Source organism: Denticeps clupeoides, unplaced genomic scaffold, assembly GCF_900700375.1.
Source record: "Denticeps clupeoides unplaced genomic scaffold, fDenClu1.1, whole genome shotgun sequence".
Classification (NCBI taxonomy): Eukaryota; Metazoa; Chordata; class Actinopteri; order Clupeiformes; family Denticipitidae; genus Denticeps; species Denticeps clupeoides.
In genome coordinates, this window is record NW_021630069.1 from 335,543 (window position 1) to 356,780 (window position 21,238).

At 41.4% G+C, this 21,238-nt stretch overlaps 3 protein-coding genes across 7 annotated transcripts; 2 read left to right on the forward strand and 1 right to left on the reverse strand.

Annotated features, from left to right (window-relative positions):
* Positions 1-853: 853 nt before the first annotated feature.
* mllt11 (MLLT11 transcription factor 7 cofactor) lies at positions 854-2,629 on the reverse strand. Its single transcript, XM_028968206.1, has 2 exons — positions 2,470-2,629; positions 854-1,734 (listed from the first exon to the last, which is right to left on the reverse strand). Exon 2 carries the CDS (start codon positions 1,726-1,728, stop codon positions 1,462-1,464), a length of 267 nt encoding a protein of 88 aa, XP_028824039.1. The 5' UTR covers positions 1,729-1,734; positions 2,470-2,629; the 3' UTR covers positions 854-1,461.
* A 1,808-nt stretch (positions 2,630-4,437) lies between these two features.
* On the forward strand, positions 4,438-13,656 carry rrp1 (ribosomal RNA processing 1). Its single transcript, XM_028968194.1, has 16 exons — positions 4,438-4,700; positions 5,166-5,248; positions 5,317-5,374; positions 5,519-5,604; positions 6,435-6,496; positions 7,918-8,041; positions 8,882-8,946; positions 9,019-9,203; positions 9,361-9,464; positions 10,026-10,123; positions 10,199-10,218; positions 10,315-10,464; positions 11,373-12,130; positions 12,232-12,312; positions 12,512-12,581; positions 13,423-13,656. Exons 1-16 carry the CDS (start codon positions 4,571-4,573, stop codon positions 13,584-13,586), a joined length of 2,238 nt encoding a protein of 745 aa, XP_028824027.1. The 5' UTR covers positions 4,438-4,570; the 3' UTR covers positions 13,587-13,656.
* Positions 13,657-14,013: 357 nt separating this feature from the next.
* LOC114782089 (transmembrane protein 50B-like) lies at positions 14,014-18,018 on the forward strand. Of its 5 annotated transcripts, XM_028968192.1 has the most exons (8): positions 14,068-14,102; positions 14,963-15,092; positions 16,019-16,158; positions 16,257-16,369; positions 16,468-16,535; positions 16,977-17,069; positions 17,262-17,319; positions 17,794-18,018. In XM_028968192.1, the coding sequence occupies exons 3-8, from the start codon at positions 16,060-16,062 to the stop codon at positions 17,831-17,833; spliced, it is 471 nt and encodes a 156-aa protein (XP_028824025.1). In that variant the 5' UTR covers positions 14,068-14,102; positions 14,963-15,092; positions 16,019-16,059; the 3' UTR covers positions 17,834-18,018. The 5 variants fall into 5 exon arrangements, with proteins under 5 accessions (XP_028824022.1, XP_028824025.1, XP_028824026.1 ...); XM_028968189.1 differs by lacking the exon at positions 14,963-15,092 and having other exon boundaries at positions 14,014-14,102; positions 16,014-16,158; XM_028968193.1 differs by lacking the exon at positions 14,963-15,092 and having other exon boundaries at positions 14,072-14,102.
* The last annotated feature ends 3,220 nt before the right edge of the window (positions 18,019-21,238 follow it).

Here is a 21,238-nt window from a genome sequence, read left to right on the forward strand (position 1 = left end):
TCTTACAATGTGTTCTACACACGATTGAAGCATGTGCTTCATGAATGCATAGTGGAGGGAATCTGAGGGCATTTGCAGATCTCCCCAGCAATCTGCATGCTTATTAAGGAGTTACCCCATCCTTTGCAGCTAAAACAGATTCAACCCTGGCAGTTTGAGAATTGAATCTGCAACCTTTTGATCATGGGTCTGCTTCCTTACCTGCTAGGCCACCACTGCCTCACTTTCCAGGGTCATCTACAAATTTTCCGACAAATTTGGGAGAATGAAAAATCTCAAATGTCTTGGTATAGTAAAGCATTCATATTTACTTATTGCTGAAACTAAGGGGCCCAATCCCACCCCCACCCTAAACCTGACTTTACTTTTACAATTCTCCTGACATCTGCCAAAATGGTCCATATTGTTGAAACACTTAACCACAGAATATTTGAAGCAATGTTCATGATCAGACTTATTGCACATGTTGCATCCTATCCTAAGCAATTGCCTCCATTTTCTGATTCTATCACGATACTATGCTAGAATTTACAAATGTTTGTAGAAGCAATCTGCATGCCTAGAGTTTATACACCTGTGGCTATGAAAGTAATTGGAATGCCTAAATTCAATGATTTGGAAGGATGTCCCAAAATATATTTGTGTTTATATATATTATTTATATAATATAAATGTTTGCGTCTTATTCAATATATATGTATTTTTTTACCTGTCTGTTGTAAATAAATAATCTTGAATCTGTAAACACTATAAAAACTGTATAAAGACTATAAAATATGAAAAACCTCTGGAAAAAGCAGATTTTTTTTGCACAGACAGAATTTAATAATAATCATAGGTCAAAACACTGTTGTTTAAAAGGTATATACTTGAATGCTACGGTTCACCTAAAATTTATTATGGCCGCACAACATGTATTAAACACTGTCACTGTGTGATTACAGATAATTACATAAAGTATTTCCACAACAAAGGCAAACATTTTCCATAAAGCACACAATTTGAACACAAAACAAGTACAAAACAATCAACTGAAATGTATAATTTACATATTCATTACTTATCCTAAGCCACGTGATTCTTTTGAGCTGTGCACAAGCCAGCAAACAGACAGATGGCTAAAAGAAATAAAGTGTCTCAAATAAATAAAAGGCAGGTCAGTATAAAGCACAAACTATTTCAGTGTGTTCTCATGTGTCAAAATGAATTTTGAATATGGTTGGAACACTGCAAAATCATACAGCAGACTGGATCAAGCCTCACTAGAATGAATTTAGTTAAAAGACAGATTGTTTAAAATGACACGTTTAATGTGCAGCCGTTAGCATTCTGATGGCTGAGGTGTAAGGGAAGGAACAATCTGGGTTCTGAGTCTATAATAGAGCAGGATTTAGGTTCAGTGTGACACAGCCAGGTTTCAGGCAATTTTTACTACACAACCTTCAGATTTCTGAATAAGCCTCACAACAGCAGGTTGAAGTCCAGGGTGTCGATACAGGCGATGGGCTCTCTCCAGTAGTTGAAGGTGGAATATTCCAAGAGATCGTCCACACCCTGGTCTCGCTCCCAGTTCATCTGCTGGGCCTTCTGTTTCTTGCTGGACTTGATGTTCTGGTGTGATGTCATTTCAGACAAACCCAAGTCCTGCAGCTCAGACAGATCCAGAGCTGGTATTGGCTGTCTCCAGTAGAGGAAAGCATCATATTGGCTGTTTGAGGTCTCCAGCATTTTCACCTACATAACATTTAAATGAATTCATTTATTTTTCATTTTATTGCATTGTATATTGTGAAAACACAAAACAACGAGCTTCTTTAAACTGAATTGAAAAGAATGCTTACTTTATTTAAGAAGCAATTCTGTTTTAATGTTCTGTTCTGTGGTGTTGTGCTTTATTATGTTCTTGATTTTTATTTTTAGAACTAGATACTGTTTCTTAAATAAATGATGAGATCTGGGCCCACATTCAAATATATCTAGTCTTATCAATTTAAACAGCATTAGATTTCATTTGGAATGCTGATTGATGGAGAAATGTCCATGACAAGGATGCAATCTGTGGATTTGTCACACCTCACCACACCCTGCACCAGTCTGTTTCTGGACATGATCATACCCCAGTGCAGCGTACATGCTCAGGAAAAATTAGGAAGGATTTCTCGCGATGTGACGATGCAAAATAACACACAGCTCATATTTGCTATGGTGTCCCTTCCATAACTCAGCATCTAATCTGAGGAAGTGGGTCAAATAGTCCTATATATAGACCGGGCCAGAAAGAGACTGCAAGCCAAGATATAGAACAGTGTACTATCCTGTGTTTAACCAAGCACAGTTCTATCTATCTAGTTATCCATATCTATATTTCTATATACAAATAATCATTGTAGCTAGCCTAGTAAACGATCTTAAACCTAGTAAATGTATTGACGACGGAATCTAGATAAACGGACGCTGTTCAGCACCTACCGTCCCGATCTGCGCTCGTCCAGACTGCTCTGTAGTCCTTTGTTGCGCAGTACTGCTCTCTCTCTCTCTCTCTCTCTCTCTCTCTCGTATTAGCCACACCCACGCAGCCAGCGCACACTGGGCTCCCTTTTGTCCTTTTTCTGCAGCTGTGTGTGTGTGTGTGTGTGTGTGTGTGTGTCCCCGTCCCCGCTAGAATGATGCTGCTGGCCTGGACAGTTCTTCCTGCTAGAAATACACAGCACAATTACACACCTGTTATCTCCCATAATACATTTACTTAAATTGTTTGCTAGATAATGAAATCATTTTTGACATTCTGCTCTGCTTTTGTGCCATTTATCAACAATAACATTTATTTATTATCTAGCCCATAATCACATACAGTATGTCATTGTCCAAAGTGCAGTATAGAGCATCTGAGGTACTGGACAGTGCAGGTTTTAGTCCATTATAATGCTATTTGGGGCAGTGGTGGCCTAGCGGTTAAGGAAGCTGCCTCATATTTAGAAGGTTGCCGGTTGAACAGAAGATCAGAGTGAACAGGGGTGTTTTCAGTTTAGATTTAAACACTAAAAATGTGTCTGAATCCAGAACACTGACCGGCACGCCGTTCCAAGGCTGCAGAGCACTATAAGAGAAGGATCTGCTCCCAGCTGTGAATTTACAGTACCGTACCCTTCAAACGCAGGGGGTGTCACGGATTGTAAATAACTAAAAATTCACTCAGGTAATGTGTGGTGAGACCAAGGTGTGAAGGTCAAAAGTAGGATTTTGTAGTCAATTCTGAATTTGATGTGTAATCAGATTGTAAGACTGGGGTTATGTGGTTGAATTTTCTAATTCTAGTTAGAACTTCTGAACTAGCTGGAGTATACTCATGCACCTACTACAACATCCAGACAGTAATGTATTGCAAACAAAAAAAGTGATTGTGATACACTTGTGATACACAGCACATGGTGCACACAGTGAAATTTGTCCTCTGCATTTAACTCATCACTCTGAGTGATCAGTGGGCAGCCATGACAGGCACCCGGGCAGAACAATGAGGAAGGGACCAGGTAAAAAAAAAGCCCAGCCAGGTAGGGAACACACTGACAAAAGAATTCAATGAAGCCAGGCTTTTCACGCTGTTTAATGCATTTTAGATGCAAGTAGTAAACACAGCATCATCCTGTGGAGAACAATAAGGTAGCTGAAGACCTCAACCGTTCACACCCCATTCATGCTCCCAATCCGTACCCCCTGCTGTTCAGCTGTCATGGGTGCCGACTCTTCCACAGACAAAAGGTGAAAGTGGAAGGGATCCCCAATCACTAGACATCATTACATATCATTAACGTACAGTGCCATGCAAAAATCTGGGCAGCCATATCAGTTAAAATATCAGTTACAGAGAGTGGTTAAGCAAGCAGAAGATGAGCTGAGCACCAACATAAATAGCTTTTTGACCTTTGGCTAAGTAAAAAAAAAAAAATCCACTTCTGCCAGGCCTGACATCACCAACTGAAATGCTAACAAATGCTAATCTGCACTCCCTTATCTTTCACCCAAGGATACATGGCAAGGTTACATGGCAGGGTCGGATCATTTTATGTAATGTGATCTGGTAGAATTTTAAGGAATTGGCAGATGATGCAAAAGTAGCAGCTATAGAAGATAAGTCGAGGCAAATCACCCTGCCAGTCTCACTTATTTCAGCAGTTTTACAGCAAACTTCCCCAGAAAAAAACACTCCAACGTTTCACTAAAATTGCCGCAAATGCAGGCATTTATGATTGCAACAATCACGAAAGCTTATCACAAAATCCTGCGGGGTCTGGTTCATTTAGCACCTGATTCAACCACTGTACTCGTTGTCAAGGGGTGTGGTGGAACATGGAAAGATCTAAAAAAAACTTTGCTTCTCACATCCATCAGCTCTGCACAGGGCGTGAGATTATTCAACCAACCTGGCAACGCATTATTTGACGTCACTACTGTGCGACTTGGGCAAGGTGTCACGGACGGTGCGACAGCGTTTGCGTATCCACGTGAAGAAGGACGTGAAGAAGGAAGAAGAGACGGCAGCAGAAGTTGTAAAAGAAGAAGTTAAACAGTGATGGCGCCGATCGTCCAAGAGGCTGAAATCGTTCTCGCGCAGAGACTGGCGTCCAACGAAAAACGCGTCCGGAACAAAGCCATTCGTAAACTGCGTAACTACCTGAAATTGCGCTCACAACGGCCCGACGGTGAGCGGAAGGACGTGAAATTAAGTTTTATAAATGCAGACAAAGTAAGAGAAGGAACACACGTGGACAGGTGTCCAGTGGAGCAGATTCAGTTGGACCACATGTCGCTTTTAACTCAACATGGTTGGATTGTTGTCTCTGTTTTTCGCTGATGACGTCAGGCGCGAAAGTATTTACATTTACGGCATTTATCAGACGCCCTTATCCAGAGCGACTTACAATTAGTATTAACAGCGAGTTACAATTTAGTATTTACAGGGACAGTCCCCCCTGGAGCAATTTAGGATTAAGTGGTGGTAAGTGGAATTTGAACCTGGGTATTCTGGTTCATAGGCGAGTGTGTTACCCACTAGGCTACTACCACCCTAACGCTTTCTGATGCCTCCAGGCGATCTTGATGATCGTTTCAGTGCTTGGATCTTGTTGACCTCTAGGTGCCTTACTGATACTCTTCTGTGTCTGCAGGGGGCTTTGGTGTGGATGAATTACTGAAGATCTGGAAGGGGCTCTTCTACTGTCTGTGGATGCAGGATAAACCTCTGCTTCAGGTCAGTGTTTGTGTTTGTGTTCATGTTCATTCACTGTAGGCTGATCAGCTCCTTTTCTCTGTGCACAGGAGGAGCTGTCAGAAAGCATCGCTGCTCTTATCCACAACTTCCATACCGCAGACATGCGTGAGTCCTAAAGTCTCCTGGTCACCAGTCAACTGCTTTAATACACACCTAGCAGCCAATCAGAAAAAAAGCATTTTATCCAGCAGTTTATAATTTAAAACTTGACGTATTAATTATATATGTGGTTGTATGTTGTATGTCCAGAACTACTTTACTTTGAGGCATTCCTTCACACATTTAAGAGAGAGTGGAATGGCATTGACAGACTCCGAATGGACAAGTTCTACCAGGTATTAATTTCATATTTTGCAATGGATTAATCAGTCTGAAGTCTACTAATTAAATATAAAATAGAAAAAGGATGGGTAAAAAAGTTCATACTTATGGAAAGGCTCAGTAGAGCTTCCTATTAAGTTTGAATGGGGTGACATGAGCTGCTGAACTCAATTGTGGGTCCGTCACTTCACAATGTTTGCAGCAGAAAGTTAAAAATGAGCAATGAAGAATCCATTGTTGCAAATCATGACCTGTTAAGGCAGCCATATTGTTAGCCAGATGCAAGTCGTCATTGTGCTTGTGATCTCAATAGGTGCATGGTCAAGTTGTCACTGTTGCTGCTTTGTGGAGCATCAGTCGCTGATTGTTGTACTTCTGACAGATCTATGACAGATCTAGCTCAAGACCTTCCTCTTTAAAGAATATTTAGATTAAATTGTAATTTTCTTGTTGTCGAACTTTGTGTACAGAATCTACAACAGAGTGAATAAAATAGATGTATTCATAGTTGGGGTCCTAGTGAACCGGAATTGATCTCTTCATCGATGGTAACTTGAAAGCACGTTGTAAGTCGCTCTGGATAAGGGCGTCTGACAAATGCCGTAAATGTAAATGTAAATGTATGTCAGATTGTTTTGTCAATGAGAAGATCTCAGGAAGTTTTTGCATTCTTGATTAGATTATGTACAGTAGAGGGGTGTAGAAGGCCCTTGTTTCTGGACTTGTACTGGTATTAAGAACACAGCTTGTAGTTCTTGATCTTTTTCTGACAACCAATATTAGGTTATCGTACTGATCTGTATGAGATGTGTTCACACCATGTGTGTGTGTTTTTGTTTTCCAGCTTGTGCGGTTTGTGTTCAGGCAGGTCTTTGAGATGCTGAAGAGAAGGGACTGGGACAGCAGGTATTTTTTCAGCTCTTTAAAACAAATCCATCAGTCACTGTTATAATTATTATGAGTCTAATGGACCGTATTGAAAAGAATCTTGACTGTGCAGTCCTGGGTGTGGTCAGGCGATCTCCTCAAGAAATTTATGATACTCTCACATGCAATAGCTCTGCCAAAAAGACATGAGATTGTGTGGATTGTTTGGTTGAATTTGAAACATGGTTCATTGTTTGTTTGTTTTTAATGGCAACCCAACAAAATGTGCTTTTTTGGGTGGGGGGGAAATTATCATAAATGACACTAAACATTGAAGTTTTTGTCATTGTGATACACAGCACATGGTGCACACAAATATGTCCTCTGCATTTAACAATCACCTTAGTGAGCAGGGGTGTGGGGGTGGTCCCATGTTCACTAGCCTTATTGGGTTCAAAGATTCACAGAAATACTCACTCACACCCTAATCTATATGAATGTTGATGTCACCACCAATGGGCAGGAGAAAAAATACCACTTTGTGCATACTCACTGTGAATCGGTTTGGTCTAATGTATGGAAAACATAAAAAGTTCACACCACAGTGATATTATATCATGAAAGTTAGGCATGGCGGTTTACTCATTATGACAGTTGTTTCTTGCAGCCTGTTTTAATTTTAGTTTTAGTCTAGACTTGTGCCAAGCTATCATTTTGGTTAAATCCCTTGAGGTTCTGGGATACAGAGTTATGAGCCTCTACATGGTCTCCATTAGCCTTCCTATTTAGCTTAATCTCGGTCATCAGATTTGGGCATTTTTCTCAATCATGATGATAATTTGCATAATTAGCTTGTCTTGTGTGTATTTACATTATTTTTAAAATGTGTCCGCCAGACATCCCAGTTATTGTGGAAATTCCAGAAGTGTACCATGTATCACTGCATGTGTTGCCTGTTCATATAGCCAGTGCCTGGCAGATTTGGGACTTGGTGACAAAAGTTATGACAACTATGAGAACTGTCATCAGTTCAACTGTCACCAGTTCAGTGGAGAATTATGGCAGAGGGAGAGTAGCCAAAAAAAAATGATAAAAATATAAAATGCACCCTTTCTACTTTGCTCTGTGGCACCTTTGGGATTCTAATCGGCAACCGATTACAGGTCGGCCTCCTTACTCGCTAGGCCACCACTGTCTTACCACTCAAAATGTGAACGTCATGATGAGGAGTGATTGGTTAAAAGCAGAGGACATATTTTGTTGTGTGCACTATGTGCTGTGCTGCAGTGTTTCACAATGACAATCATTTCACTTTCACTAATCACCACACAGATCACCATTCTGTTTATTAGGGAAGTTGGAATTTTGAACTCTCAATCTTGTGACTTCCACCCATATAGAGAAATAAAGTAAAAAAAAAAAAGTAAGTATTCTGATCTCATCCCATGTCTCCTCTGTAGTGTGGTCAGCAAGTTCCTGCAGCTCCTGTCCAGCCAGCTGTTGAATGGCTCTGCACCGTCTGGTCTGCTGCTGCATGTCTTGGATCTTTACCTGGCGGAGCTGGCACGCATAGGCGCTCTGCAGGTGTGTGTCTGTATGAGAGAGGTGGAAATTTAAAGGTCCTCTATTATTAAAATTTGACTTTGTGAGATTATTGAACATTTAATACGAGTTTCCCTAGTCTGTCTATAGCCTTGCAGTGGCTAGAAATGGCGATAGGTACAAAGAGTGCTTTGGTTAGTCTGCCTGAGCTGCTCATAGAGTGGCAGCTCAGGTTGGATCTGGAATTGGACCCCTTTTGTGATCAAAAGGGGGTAAGGTTACCTCCTGTTTCTCACGCTTTTTCCAGCCAGTGTATTTTCTGCCCCTCCCCTAAAAAAGTAACCCCACCAACTGTCGTGGCTTCCAAATGTGCGAAGCATTGCAATTGCTCCGTGATTGCATGTAAAACGCGACACGACCGGTCTGCACCATACATTGTGGTTTATGAATGGTGTTGATAACGTAATTTCCACAAATACCCCCAGAGCTTCTTTAGGTCTCTCTCCTCCTCATTAGCATTTAAAGCTACTGACACAGAAATGATGTGTCCTGGGACTGGATCAAAGTGGCTGTAATTCTGCACCATGGCTAGGGCCCTATGAATTCCATTTTATTTCTTCCTAAATTCTGTTTTTTTTTTTTTTTTTTTTTTTTTTTTTTTTATTTTAATGTGTCCAAATTGCATGTTTTCAGTTATAAACATATTTATTCACCTAAAACTATGTGATTATGGAGTGGGTGGGGGGAAAATATCCTGCAATAAATTACATTTAATCACTGTTGAACAAAGTGCTTGGGCATTTACTGTTTGGAACCACTAAGACCCATATAAAAGTAAATAAGACCTTTAAAGGACCTTTAAAGTGTGTGTTTATGTTGCAGCTGACAGCAGATCAGAATCTCACCTTCATTGATCCTTTCTGCTGTACTGCAGTGAAAACTAGAGAGTGAGTAAAGTTTTTTTTCTGTCTTGTTCTGGAGATGAAATGTTCTAATGATTTTTTTTTCCGTCTCTTCAGCCATGTGCTTCTACAGTCCATATGCACCGGTGTGTTTGGGCTGATTGTAGATCATGCTCCTTTTGCCATCGGCAGTATCATGAATGAGATCAAGGATGGGGGTGTGGATTGTTCCTCTGACTCCGGACAGGCATCAGAAGAGGAGTCACAAATGGACTGTGCACCTGAACATAAGTTGGTGAATGGTAGGAAACACACCACATCGATCTTACTGATGAGTCCCTGACTCACACGATTCATAAATCCACATCAGCATAATCAACAAGAACAAAACAGCAGATGAACTTAACATGAACCTGTACACCAGAGTTTTTAAAATTAATTTTAGATTTGTGTATTCAGGTACAGATTCAGAGGAAGCTGACTACAATGATGATGATGATTCATTAGAAATGAGTGATGAACCTGAAGTTCCAGAAGATGAAGACATTGGACCAGTTCTTCAGGTACTTATATGTGTATTGTCTGTCACCTGTATTGTGTATTCTTCCCCCATCCCTTAACCGACTTCAAACTGCAGCTTATTAAAGAACAGCTGCATATATAAATGTGAAGATACACAACAGAGGGAAAGAAAATGGACAGACAGGGATAAGTATCTCACCTAGAGAGCATACACTAAGTTGCTGCTGGTTGCAGTTCGGACCGAACTAAAATGAAATAACCAGATGGTCCGTGCAACCAGCTGCAAGTCTAAGATGACATCACACACAGGAAAGTGAAGAACCATCCACGCTAAAAGCTTGGACACCAGAGACGATCAAGGGTGATTAGTTTAGTTTGGTAATCATATTACCTAGACCAGTCAGCTGACTGTTCACTTCAAACATGGAAACATAGTTGACCTCTGAACTCTGTCTATGCTGTGGCTCATCTGGTGATCCCCAAGTATCCAGGAGGCAGAACTTCAGGAAAACATGTCTGACAGATCCACGCCCTCAAAAGCTTGTTGCGTGTGTCTGTCTACATGTGCTGCATATAAATCTGTCTCTCTCTCCCTCCCTCAGTTTGATTATGGCATGCTTGCCAAGCGGCTGTTTGACTTGGCATGTCGTGTGAACACCCCGAGCTACAACAGGAACAAGCTGTACAGAATGGTGAAAATGTGAGTTCACTACTGAAATGATGGTGTTACATGGATTTAAACATCCCTGTCTGAACTTTCTCTCTTTCTCTGCAGACTGCGGGACCTGAGTGAAGGTGAGAGATTCCCTGCTGTACCGTTAAACACAGTTCCAGAAGAAGAAAGGTAGAAATAATGTCTTTTATTAATGACTACATTTTTTTTTATCCCAGGTGTTTTTCCACAAGATGAAGGACCAGAGGAGGTGTCCACTGATGAGGATGATGATGATTTTGCCAGCAGGAAGAGGATAAAGAAAAAGAGGCGGCAACATGGACAAGAACAGAGTGAGGAAGAAGACTTCCCCACAAAATTAAAAAAAGGTAGAACTGAGAGTCTAAGACATGACTTGATGCTGGGGTAAGGGTTCAGAGGGGGTCTTTCCAGATTATAAGACCACTGGGGTGACTGGGATGAGTATGGCATCTGTGTTGGACAAGTTGGACAAGTTTGCATTGCTAACCTATAGGACAGGTTAGCAATGCAAACTTCATTATGATGTTTGTATTTCACCTGACTAGTTTATTCCTCAGAACATCAAAGTAGAAAATGTGTCACATGGGCCAGGCCAGCACCAGATACATATCAGAGATAAACATAAAGGAATTACAGTGTTAGTACTTACAATCCCCTTTAGTGGGAACTCAGCCTTCACTTTGGAGAAAGGCTTGCTAAACTAAGAAAGAAAAGGAAATGAGTGGGTTGGATGTAAATAGGTGAATATTGCATGTGGAGATGTGTCTTATATGGGGATTCAATACAGTTTAGTGTAGATGGTTGTTTGCCAGAGAGTAATAGCAGCCGCGTTCTCGGTAGTCAGTAAGTAAAAAATGGGCATGTTGTATTGTTTACTTCGACTACCAGATTGTACAAATAAAAAGCTCTTATTCCAGCCAGAATGAGTGCTGAGGAAACGTGCACATGCACATAACTCTTTTACTTTGTTGTTTATACATTTATTAGCATCATGGTCAAAGTGGTCCCACAACGCAGACATTCCTATCCTAATAAAGGATCATCTTCTCTTATCTTATCTACATAATGCCCAGTAAAATGGGCGGGGTTAATTCTGGGCTGCTTTTTATTAATCTGGTTTCTTGTTTCTCTTGTGAGATCTGGCTGCTCTGCTTTCTGTTAAACTGCTTCAGACCAATGATGCACAATGGCTCACTGCATCATTTTCATCTGCTGTACATACCCCCCCTAATTTATATTCTCTCACTCTTTGCAGCAAAAGATGCTGGGATCTTGACTGAGCCTCCTGCAGATCAAATTCTGGAGAAAAGAAAGAAAAGAAGAAGATCAGTGAAGGGAATAGGGTCTACAGGAACGAACACTCCCAAGCAGGAAACAATGCCTGAACCCACTAAGAATCAACCACAATTGAAATTTGGTGAATCACAGGAAAGTGATGAGGTCCACTGCTCTGAGCAGTTTGTGCTAGAGGAAACTCCACCATGTTCCTTGAAGAAAACTAAAAAACAAAAGAAACAAAGAGCAGCTGTGGGGACTGATATCGAGATGATTGAGGCTGATGGAGCAGACCCCACCTGCCCTGATGGGACTTTATCTTGTGATTCAGTGGACACTGACCAGAAGCAGGCATCACTTGAGTCAGATGGGAAGCAGCTGAAGATCACGAAGAAGAAGCAGAAACGGCAGCTGCAGCAGATAAATGAGCAGCAGGTGGATCAGGTTCAGCAGAAGAGACGCAGTGGACAAATGACCGAGGAGCAGCTGGAGAGTTTCGAGAGCACAGACACTGCGAACAAGGTGAAGAAGAAGCAAAAATCCACCCTCATAAAACCCCTACCTGCCAATACCAACACAGACACAGCCACCCACCTCCGCCCCAGCAGGAGGAAACAGGCCAAGGCTGCCAACAATGACAGCAGCATGGCCACCGAGGAGAACGAGGGACCAACGCAGATGAATGGGTGCAGAAAGAAGCAAACTAAGGTTGGGGTCAAGAAAAGGAAACTAAGCAAGGTGAGTTTACACACACACACACACACACACACACACACGCACACACACACATGATTTCCACAGACATGTTTTTGGTTTATGTCTGTCTTTTTGTGTACTAGCGGCAGCAGGAGACCGGGTCAGAGTTCATTTCCTTCCAGAGTGGACCAAAAGCTCCTACTCCACTGTACTGTAAAACCAAGGTACACACACACATGGACAAGTACTGTTAGTAAATATGTACATGTATATGTTTGTAGTTTATACGCAATCAATGAAACTCACGTTCATACTTGCATATTTCCAGACTACAGTAATTATGAATGAGCAGAGCAGCACCGGTGCTCAGCTTTCATCAGTTCCTCCACCTCAGCTCTCACTTTCTGCTCACCTTTCTTACAGCTGGGGGTAAAAGCCCAAAAATATGTGGGAAAGAAAGTTACATTTGGTCTGAAGAACAACAAAACAGCAGGTGAGTTTTGACGCACACTTTCAGATAAGCCAGAATTATTAGGCCCCAACCCCTTTTGAAATTAGTTTATGATTTCTCCATAAACCTGACCATTAACAACAAGTATTTGTTATTTTGGGATCAATGTCCACAGAGTTTCATAATCAGAACCAGAAAACTTCATTCCCACTGAGGTGACACAGAGCAAAGCACCGTCCCCACACACTGCTCACTGGGTTAAAAGCAGTGGACATATTTTGTTGGGTGCACCATGTGCTGTGCTGTGTATCACAATGACAATCACTTCACTTTCACTTTAATTTCACTAAAGGGGCTCTTATGAGAATATGCCCTGAAGCCCACAATGATGAAGAGCCCTCACAACTGTGTTCCTTGAAACACCCATTGGCAGATGTCTGGGGCTCCTTGCTGATATCTCTGACTTATTTTCTTTTCCAGCATTCTTCCCCCTTAGCATGAGCCTCTATTAACTTCTTTCTGAGCTCCAGACTGATTTCCTTTGTCGTCTCTCTCATGTGTTTGAGTCTTTTTATCCTGACTGAAAGCCAATTGACTGCACGTGTGCTTTCAAAAACACACCTACAGTAATGAACCAAACATTCACATATATTTGATGTAAAGCAAGCCTAACAATGTATTTTATTTTACAAAATGCTATAAAATAGCAGTGGTGAATTCACTGCTGCAAACATTGGGAAGAAATTTAGGAAAGTAAATCCTGAGGGGGCTAATAATTTTGGCCTCAACTGCGACCTCCCTAAGCCAGGTGTTGTAAAGGTGCTCTTAATCATTCACTCCTGGTCCGTATTTTGTGTGTGTGTGTGTGTGTGTGTGTGTGTAGAATTTAGGAGGATGGACCGCAGCTGTGTCCTCAGCCCAAGTGGAGAAGCTCGTGTGCCCTTTGATCCGGAGCAGAAGCCAAAGTGTGGGGTTCTGAAATCTCCAGTTACCCCAAAGCGCAAATGTGCCACTCTGAGGCGAGCAACTGCTGCTGATTTCTTCTGATGACCTTAACTCACAATTACAAAACTAGCATATTATATGTGTTCATTAAAAAAAACATCTCTTCAGGATACTCTCTCTCTCTGTGTGTGTGTGTGTGTGTGTGTGTGAGAAATTATCACTTTACATGCTTATGAGGCTCACTGATTTACAAGCTTGGATGAACATCCATGAATTTACACAAAGAGATTTCAGCACACACCAATTCATTCTGTCATTCCACCTCGACAGTGTAAATTTATCATTTTCTAATGCTGATCTTGTACTGATGATTTGTATAGTGTGAAGCTGTGTCCTCTCCAACACTTCCCATTTTAAAAGATTCGACACGTTTATTATATATGTATGATCATACGCTGAAGTATGCTCCAGGCCGCGCGGTGGCGCTATGCAGGCAACAAGGCGCATCGAGGTGGTATCTGATTGGCTGCTCTCGGCAGGAGCGATCATGATTGGTTGGTGTTTTCAGTTCTGCCTTCTGTCGGACGGACGGAGCGCGATGGAGGTTCCTGCGTAGAAGTAGGTTCCTCTGGTAACGGACCCTGACCCTGCTTTAACTAACCCGCCAGAAGACTTATGAACGGACAGAACGCGCGTCACTCCATACGCTGATAAACAAGCAGAATTGACACCTTATTCAAATGATTTACACACCATGTACTAACAGAACACGAGGTGTACGCCAGGAACGTTACAGGACACCTGCTAGAGCCCTGCAGCATGCTTTTTCGATGGGTGATGCAGTAAGCATGGACAGCATTGCATCCTGTTACACCTCGACTGGCCACGGACGTATGTCAGGATTCTGTCTGGATTCTATATACTTTTATATACCGATTCCTGCACTTACAGCACCGGTGGTGTTCTTACGGTCTCATCAGTCTACATCACATCAGACCAACACTGAAGATTTTTTTTTTTCAGCTTTATTGTCAATTCTGCCACATGTACAGGACATGCAGAGAATTGAAATTACGTTACTCTCAGACCCATGGTGCTTACAAGTAACATTAAATACAAAGGTATAAATACAATTTTAAAAACACAATATACAAATAAGGGCACATGGTGGAGAGTGCAAACCATGTAAACAATGTAGTGCAAAAAGAGCTTGTAAGTGTAAAAGTGACAAAGTGTCATCACAGTCATTGGATTCAGGATTGTGACGAATCTGCGTATTGACAGGAGGTTGAATGGCTTGGGATATTGTGCTCACAAAACAAGTTCTTGGGTACCACCATTTCTCATGACTGAGAGACTGTAACATCCCCTCTTTCCTCAAAAAGGCCCAGCAAATGATGTACTTTTTGAGGCAACTGAAGATGTATGATTTTCGAACACTGCTGTCATCAGATCTGTTCTTTGCTCCTCTACCACAGTCTGTTTTGGAGCAGCCACCACATAGGACAGGAACAGACTACAACGAAATATAACAACTGAAGAAGAATCATTGGTGCCCTGTGCCCTCCATCCAGGACCTGTGAATTTCAAGACCCAGGAAATTTCAAGGCAGGAAAAATCACCTCTGACCCTCACACCCGCCGACAGATGAAATATAAATCTGCACAGCAGAACAAAAAAAAACATAGGAACAGCTTCTTCCCTCACAGCATCACCATCAGAAACAGCTAATCAATAAAACCATGTTCCATATTCCATATGGGGCAGTGGTGGCCTAGCGGTTAAGGAAGCGGTCCTGTAATCAGAAGGTTGCAGGTTCGATTCCCGATCCGCCAAGGTACCACTGAGGTGCCACTGAGCAAAGCACCGTCTCCACACACTGCTCCCCGGGCGCTTGTCATGGCTGCCCACTGCTCACTCAGGGTGATGGGTTAAATGCAGAGGACAAATTTCACTGTGTGCATTGTGTGCTGTGCTGCTGTGTATCACATGTGACAATCACTTCACTTTGTACTTTGTATATTCAATGCTGCTTGGTCTACACTTGTACTGTTGTTACTGCACTACATGAATACTGTGTTGTCTTGCTTATCATCTGTAAACAAGATCCTGGTTGTATATATTGCTCTCTACTCTTTATTGTATAGTTATATACAGTTTTGCATGAAACATACAGGCCCAATAAACATGATTCTGATTCAGAACATTATCTTTACATTACATCAGTATTGTATTGCTCACTGTGTGTGTGTGTGTGTGTGTGTGTGATTATTCCCTTTTTTCCCATTCCTTGATGTATTCTTGATATTGTTTTCAGATGATCAAGAATGGCTTCAGAACAATATTATTATTTATTTGGAGCTGTAGTACTAATACAGACTTGTCTAGTAAAATAAAACGAAATATCATTTGATGATGCTGAGCTTAGATGATTATACATAATATTGTATATTATTCAGTTTCTGTTCTGTGTAAAATTATACATGTCTGCTTTTTGATTGTGCTGTTTATGGCTTGTCTATTTGGCAGAGCAGCTGGTCAGTGAGGAGTTTCATATCCTAAAGAGAGGTGGCTGATGGCGGCATTTCTGGATATTGTGCATTGGCCTGGGTGTGAATCCATTGACTGGGGGGAGAAACGCAACACCGTGGCCTCTGTTGCCTCTGGAGTTCTGGTGTGTGTGTGTGTGTGTGTTGTCTTTGAACAGAGAAATGGTGAGTTGTACAAGTAAAATATAAGAGGATTTATGCCTGTTGTTTCTTCCACTCCCAGTTCTTCTCTGGTTGGTGGATCATAGTTGACGCAGCTGTTATATACTCATCTCAGGAGGAGATGAACCATGCCTTCCACACCTGTGGGGTCTTCTCCACGCTAGCCTTCTTCATGTCAGAATACCACAAGGATAAACACACATGCATATTTCTCAACATTATTTCATAGATGAGATCCATTTTAAGCAGATTGTGTGTGATTTTGTATGCAGGATAAACGCTGTTTCTAATGGCCAGGTCAGGGGTGATGTTTATGGAGAAGGCTGTTTTGGGAGAACAGGTCAGTTCGAGCAGAACATTGTCTGTGAAACTGGAAATGTTTACATTTACGGCATTTATCAGACGCTCTTATCCAGAGCGACTTACAATCAGTATTACAGGGACAGTCTCCCTGGAGCAACTTAGGGTTAAGTGTCTTGCTCAGGAACACAATGGTAGTAAGTGGGATTTGAACCTGTGACCTGTGTCTTCTGGTTCATAGACAAGTGTGTTACCCACTAGGCTACTACCATCCCTATATGTTCTTATTGCATCTCACACAGACAGTGAAATGTGATCTTGAGAAGTGTATGTATATAAATAAATGTTATGTAATTAACATGTAATTAATGTTTCAGCGCCATTGAGTTAAATTTTGAATACTAATCTAATCATCATGAACATTATTATTTACTGGAAAAATGTTAGAAACCTTTGAAACGCTCTGTGTGTCTGTGTTCAGGCGCTCGTCTGTGGCTCTTTATTGGATTCATGATGATGTTTGGATCTCTGATTGCCGCCATTTGGATCCTGTTTGGAGCATTTGTGGTGACAGGTGAGTGCTGTGTATATTGTTGTGTGTGTTAGGGTATATGGAGCCTGGTGTGGGTTCAACCCTCAAACTATCACTGTATCCCTGTGAAAGATTGTCGACGAAGAATGAACCTGTACTTGCCAAAGAGGAGTGTGGTATGGATTGTGATGTGATGTGTGGAAGAAGCTTAAATGAATTTCTGACCTTTTGCAGGGAAAGCAGTGTATCCTGGACTGGCCATCTTCTTCCAGAATGTTCTTATCTTCTTCAGGTGAGATGTACCTGCAGTCACATTCCACAACCCTAACCCAACCTGGTGATCCATGAAGAGTAGAAGCTTGTTCTGATTTCTAGCTTCTTCTCTTTTCAGCTTTTTGTGTTGAAGTTTTCAGCCTGTTACTTCAACAGATTCACCTAATGACCTACCCCATTTGTTTTAAATGACACAACATTCCTCACACAGTGGAGTGTGAATAGAGAGTTAAGAGGTTTTTGTGCTCCACTTTGGGAAGATATGTTGGAATTAAAACTTAATGGTCAGGTGCTGGTAGAGTAGAAGCTTTAGGGTTTAAGATTTAGTTTTCATCCGCTTTTTCTCATGCATGATTCTTCATTTCCAGCAGATGTCTGCATGGAAAGCTACTGAAATGCATAAATGTGCACACAATCTTTCTATCCCTGTGTTGAATGTACACATACTAATCATTACCACAATTTCACTATTTCTCTTCCTTCTTCTTCACAGCACCCTCATCTACAAATTTGGCCGGACTGAGGATTTATGAGGATAAAAACCTGCATGCAATAACTGACATTTAAAACCACGCACACACATTCTGTGTTTTGTATCATTTGTGAGGGTAAAACCATTGAAGAGAAATGGTTTTCTTTAGCTCTGTTGCCATCTCTGTGCTTATTTATATATACTATGCAAATTGATCTGTGAAATAAAGGTGATGCTTCACATCTCGATGTTTGTCTGTAATTTGTTGATTTGAAGAGACTGATCAACACCAGCCAGCAACAACCATTTATGCAGCATGAAGTTGTGGCCCAGTAGGCGCCCACTGCTCGCAGTGGTTTAACCCTTCATAATGTTCTCTTGATTGTCGTACATCTTCTGTCTTTTGGGGTCAAAAATGAATATAAATAATTCTGTCATCCATTCCAAGTTGATCAGGAATCTGCTGAGGATCAGCAAAAACACGTCCACCATTCTGGTCCAATAATGATGAAATGGCCAATAGAGAGGAGGTGAGATTCTTGGCAGATTGGTGCAAGTAAAGCAACCTGTCTCTCAGTGTCAGCAAAACTAAGGAGCTAGTAAATTCAGAAAGCAGAATGCCCGCGTGGTTCATGACTTCAGAATGGCTGTGTGGTTCATGACTCCAGAATGTAGGTGTTTTTGTTCATTTTTTGTGTGATTAGCATATGCTTGGAAATATTTTAGTGTGTGTATTTTTGTGTTTTTATTTTCTGTGTTAATGATATCGAGCCCCAATTTGTATATTGAGGGCCTACAGATTGAGTAATATTCCTGTATTAGGCCCAAGGGATCATCGAGCCAGCTGCCAGAGAGACAAACTTTTGGTACTCTGTATTGGTACAGGACCATTTGGGTTTGGGTTTAAACGTGTTTTTCTTTAACTAGAATATATAATTAAAATATGGTTTTGAAAATAGTCTAAGTGTGTGTGTGTGTGTGTCAATATGAGACTAGTGTCGGGGTAAAATGTGAGATGAAACAGGGAAGGGAAGTGGTGTGGGGAATGGGATGGCGTTGGGAGAGATGGGGTCATAAGCCATCAGCAATGGCCATAGTTGTAAACAAGTGATAAGACATCTGTTTTAAAAGTTAGTCTAAGTGTATATGACATCTGTAATGCGACACAAGGGAGAGAGGGATAGAATGGGGCGAGAAGGTGCTGTGATGCTTCCTACATACAAAATGGGATTCTACCATATTCAGTAAGTATATGAATAGCGTATGCGTTTGTATTTTTAAAATAAGTTTGTGTAAGTATTGTGTTTAAATGTGTTAAACACTGAAACAGTAGGTTGAGTAAAACCATACACTTAAAAATAAGGTTTCTGTTTTAAAAGTAGAGGTATACCGGTTTATGACCTCTCCCACAACAGCCATAGTTTGTAAACAAGTGATAAGACATCTGTTTTTTTAAAAGCTTGTCTAAGTGATTATATGACAGCTAAGAATGTGAGAGGATGCGCTGGGTGTCCAGGGGTGAGAGAGGGGAGAGGGAAGGAGGTCATAAATTACGCGCTGGTTGTCCAGGTGGAGAAAGGGAGAAGGTAGAAGGGTAGGAGGTCATAAATCATGCGCTTTTTCCTTATGCCGATAAGTCATCAATCATTTTTGACATAAAGTATATTTTAATGACTACAGTGGTGGCCTAGCGTTTAAGCAAGTGGCCCCATAATCAGAAGGTTGCTGGTTCGAATCCCGATCTGCCAAGGTACCACTGAGGTGCCACTGAGCAAAGCACCGTCCCCACACACTGCTCCCCAGGCGCCTGTCATGGCTGCCCACTGCTCACTCAGGGTGATGGGTTAAATGCAGAGGACAAATTTCACTGTGTTCTGTGCTGCTGTGTATCACGTGTGACAATCACTTCACTTTCACTTTCATCATGAACTGTCCTGCTTGGCCTTCTGCTGACCCCATCTGATAGTCACCTGCTGGGCTAATTCATTGTACGCAAGTGGACTGCAATACCCTTCATATGGCATAAGGTTTTGGATGTATTTCATTGTAATCCAGTGCTGACCAAAATAGAGTCCCTTGACCCTTGCTGAGTCTTGGTTCCTCTCAAGGTTTTATTTAAGGGAGCTTTTACCTTGCCGCTGTTGCCTCTGGCTTGCTCACCCAGGGTTTTGAGCACTGTTGTATTTGTTAGGTGCTTTGTGACAATGTACATTGTAAAAAGCGCCATATAAATAAAGACTGATTGATTGACTGACAAAGAGGTGCAGAGGGTCAGTGGGACACCAATATAAAACAGAAGTTCAAGTTTAGTTTATTTTAGAGCATGTTTAACCAGCACGTTGACCAAGGTGCTGTACAAGGTAATGTGTACATAAGATTGAATGCAAGCATATAAATTTTAGAACATAAAATAATAAAAACATAAAAACAAGACATAAAGCAATAAAACATAACAAAAGGACATAAAACAATAAAAGTACCAAAACTACCAATAAACATTGCCTTACCCAGTTCTAACTAAAAGCTGCCTAGAAAAGGTGAGTTTTTAACCTTATTTTAAAAACCTCTAGAGCAGGTAGAGTACCTGACCTGGAGAGCCGATGGGTTAAGGACTGACCAATACCAAAGTATAATGAATTCCAGTAATCCAGCCATGAGGTGATAACCCACTTACCCACTCCAGATCTCCAGGTGGTAAATAACCTTTAACTTTGGATATTGTCCTTAATTGATAAAAACTAGTTTGTATGACTGAGGACACTTAATTGTATCAAAATTAAAAGCACTATCAAAGGTCACACCAAGATTTTGTACGGATGGACAACCAACTCTCCTTCTCAGCAATCTTTCCCGCTCATGTAGATTCCTTCTCTACAATATCAGACGAATTCATCCTTATCTGTCAACCCAGGCCACCCAACTACTGGTTCAGTCCTTAGTAATCTCACGACTGGATTACTGTAACTCCCTTCTAGCTGGTCTACCACTTGTACCATCTGACCTCTACAACTAATACAAAATGCAGCAGCACGACTGATCTTCAACCGTCCCAAGTTCTCCACACCGCCCCTCTGCTACGTTCCTCCACTGGCTCCCAGTAGCTGCACGCATCAGGTTCAAAATACTGATGCTGGCCTACAAAGCCAAACATGGAGCAGCACCATCCTACCTCACAGCCCTTATTACACCTCGCACTGCACCTCGTATACTCCGAGCCTCCAGTACTGCTCGCCTGGTCCCTCCATCTCTGAAGGTAAAAGGAAGACATTTATCTAGACTCTTCTCCGTCTTGGCCCCTCGGTGGTGGAATGAACTTCCCCTCAAGGTCAGAACAACTCAGTCACTGAGCACCTTCACACTGCAGCTTAAGAGAATATTTAGATGAACGTTAGATTTTCTGATTTATGTATAGAAATGAATAAAAAGATTGTATTCCTGCCAGAATTGATCACTTCATTGATGGTAA

What these genes read in the sequence shown, in the direction of transcription:
- mllt11 (XM_028968206.1), bottom strand. Translation starts at nt 1,728, where the DNA reads ATGCTGGAGACCTCAAACAGCCAATATGATGCTTTCCTCTACTGGAGA.
- rrp1 (XM_028968194.1), top strand. Translation starts at nt 4,571, where the DNA reads ATGGCGCCGATCGTCCAAGAGGCTGAAATCGTTCTCGCGCAGAGACTG. An exon ending in GAATGGACAAGTTCTACCAG is followed by an intron (nt 5,605 to 6,434) that starts GTATTAATTTCA and finishes TTTGTTTTCCAG; the next exon opens with CTTGTGCGGTTTGTGTTCAG. An exon ending in CACGCATAGGCGCTCTGCAG is followed by an intron (nt 8,042 to 8,881) that starts GTGTGTGTCTGT and finishes TTTATGTTGCAG; the next exon opens with CTGACAGCAGATCAGAATCT.
- LOC114782089 (XM_028968189.1), top strand. Translation starts at nt 16,060, where the DNA reads ATGGCGGCATTTCTGGATATTGTGCATTGGCCTGGGTGTGAATCCATT. An exon ending in CTGTTGCCTCTGGAGTTCTG is followed by an intron (nt 16,159 to 16,256) that starts GTGTGTGTGTGT and finishes TTCCACTCCCAG; the next exon opens with TTCTTCTCTGGTTGGTGGAT. An exon ending in AATGTTCTTATCTTCTTCAG is followed by an intron (nt 17,320 to 17,793) that starts GTGAGATGTACC and finishes TCTTCTTCACAG; the next exon opens with CACCCTCATCTACAAATTTG.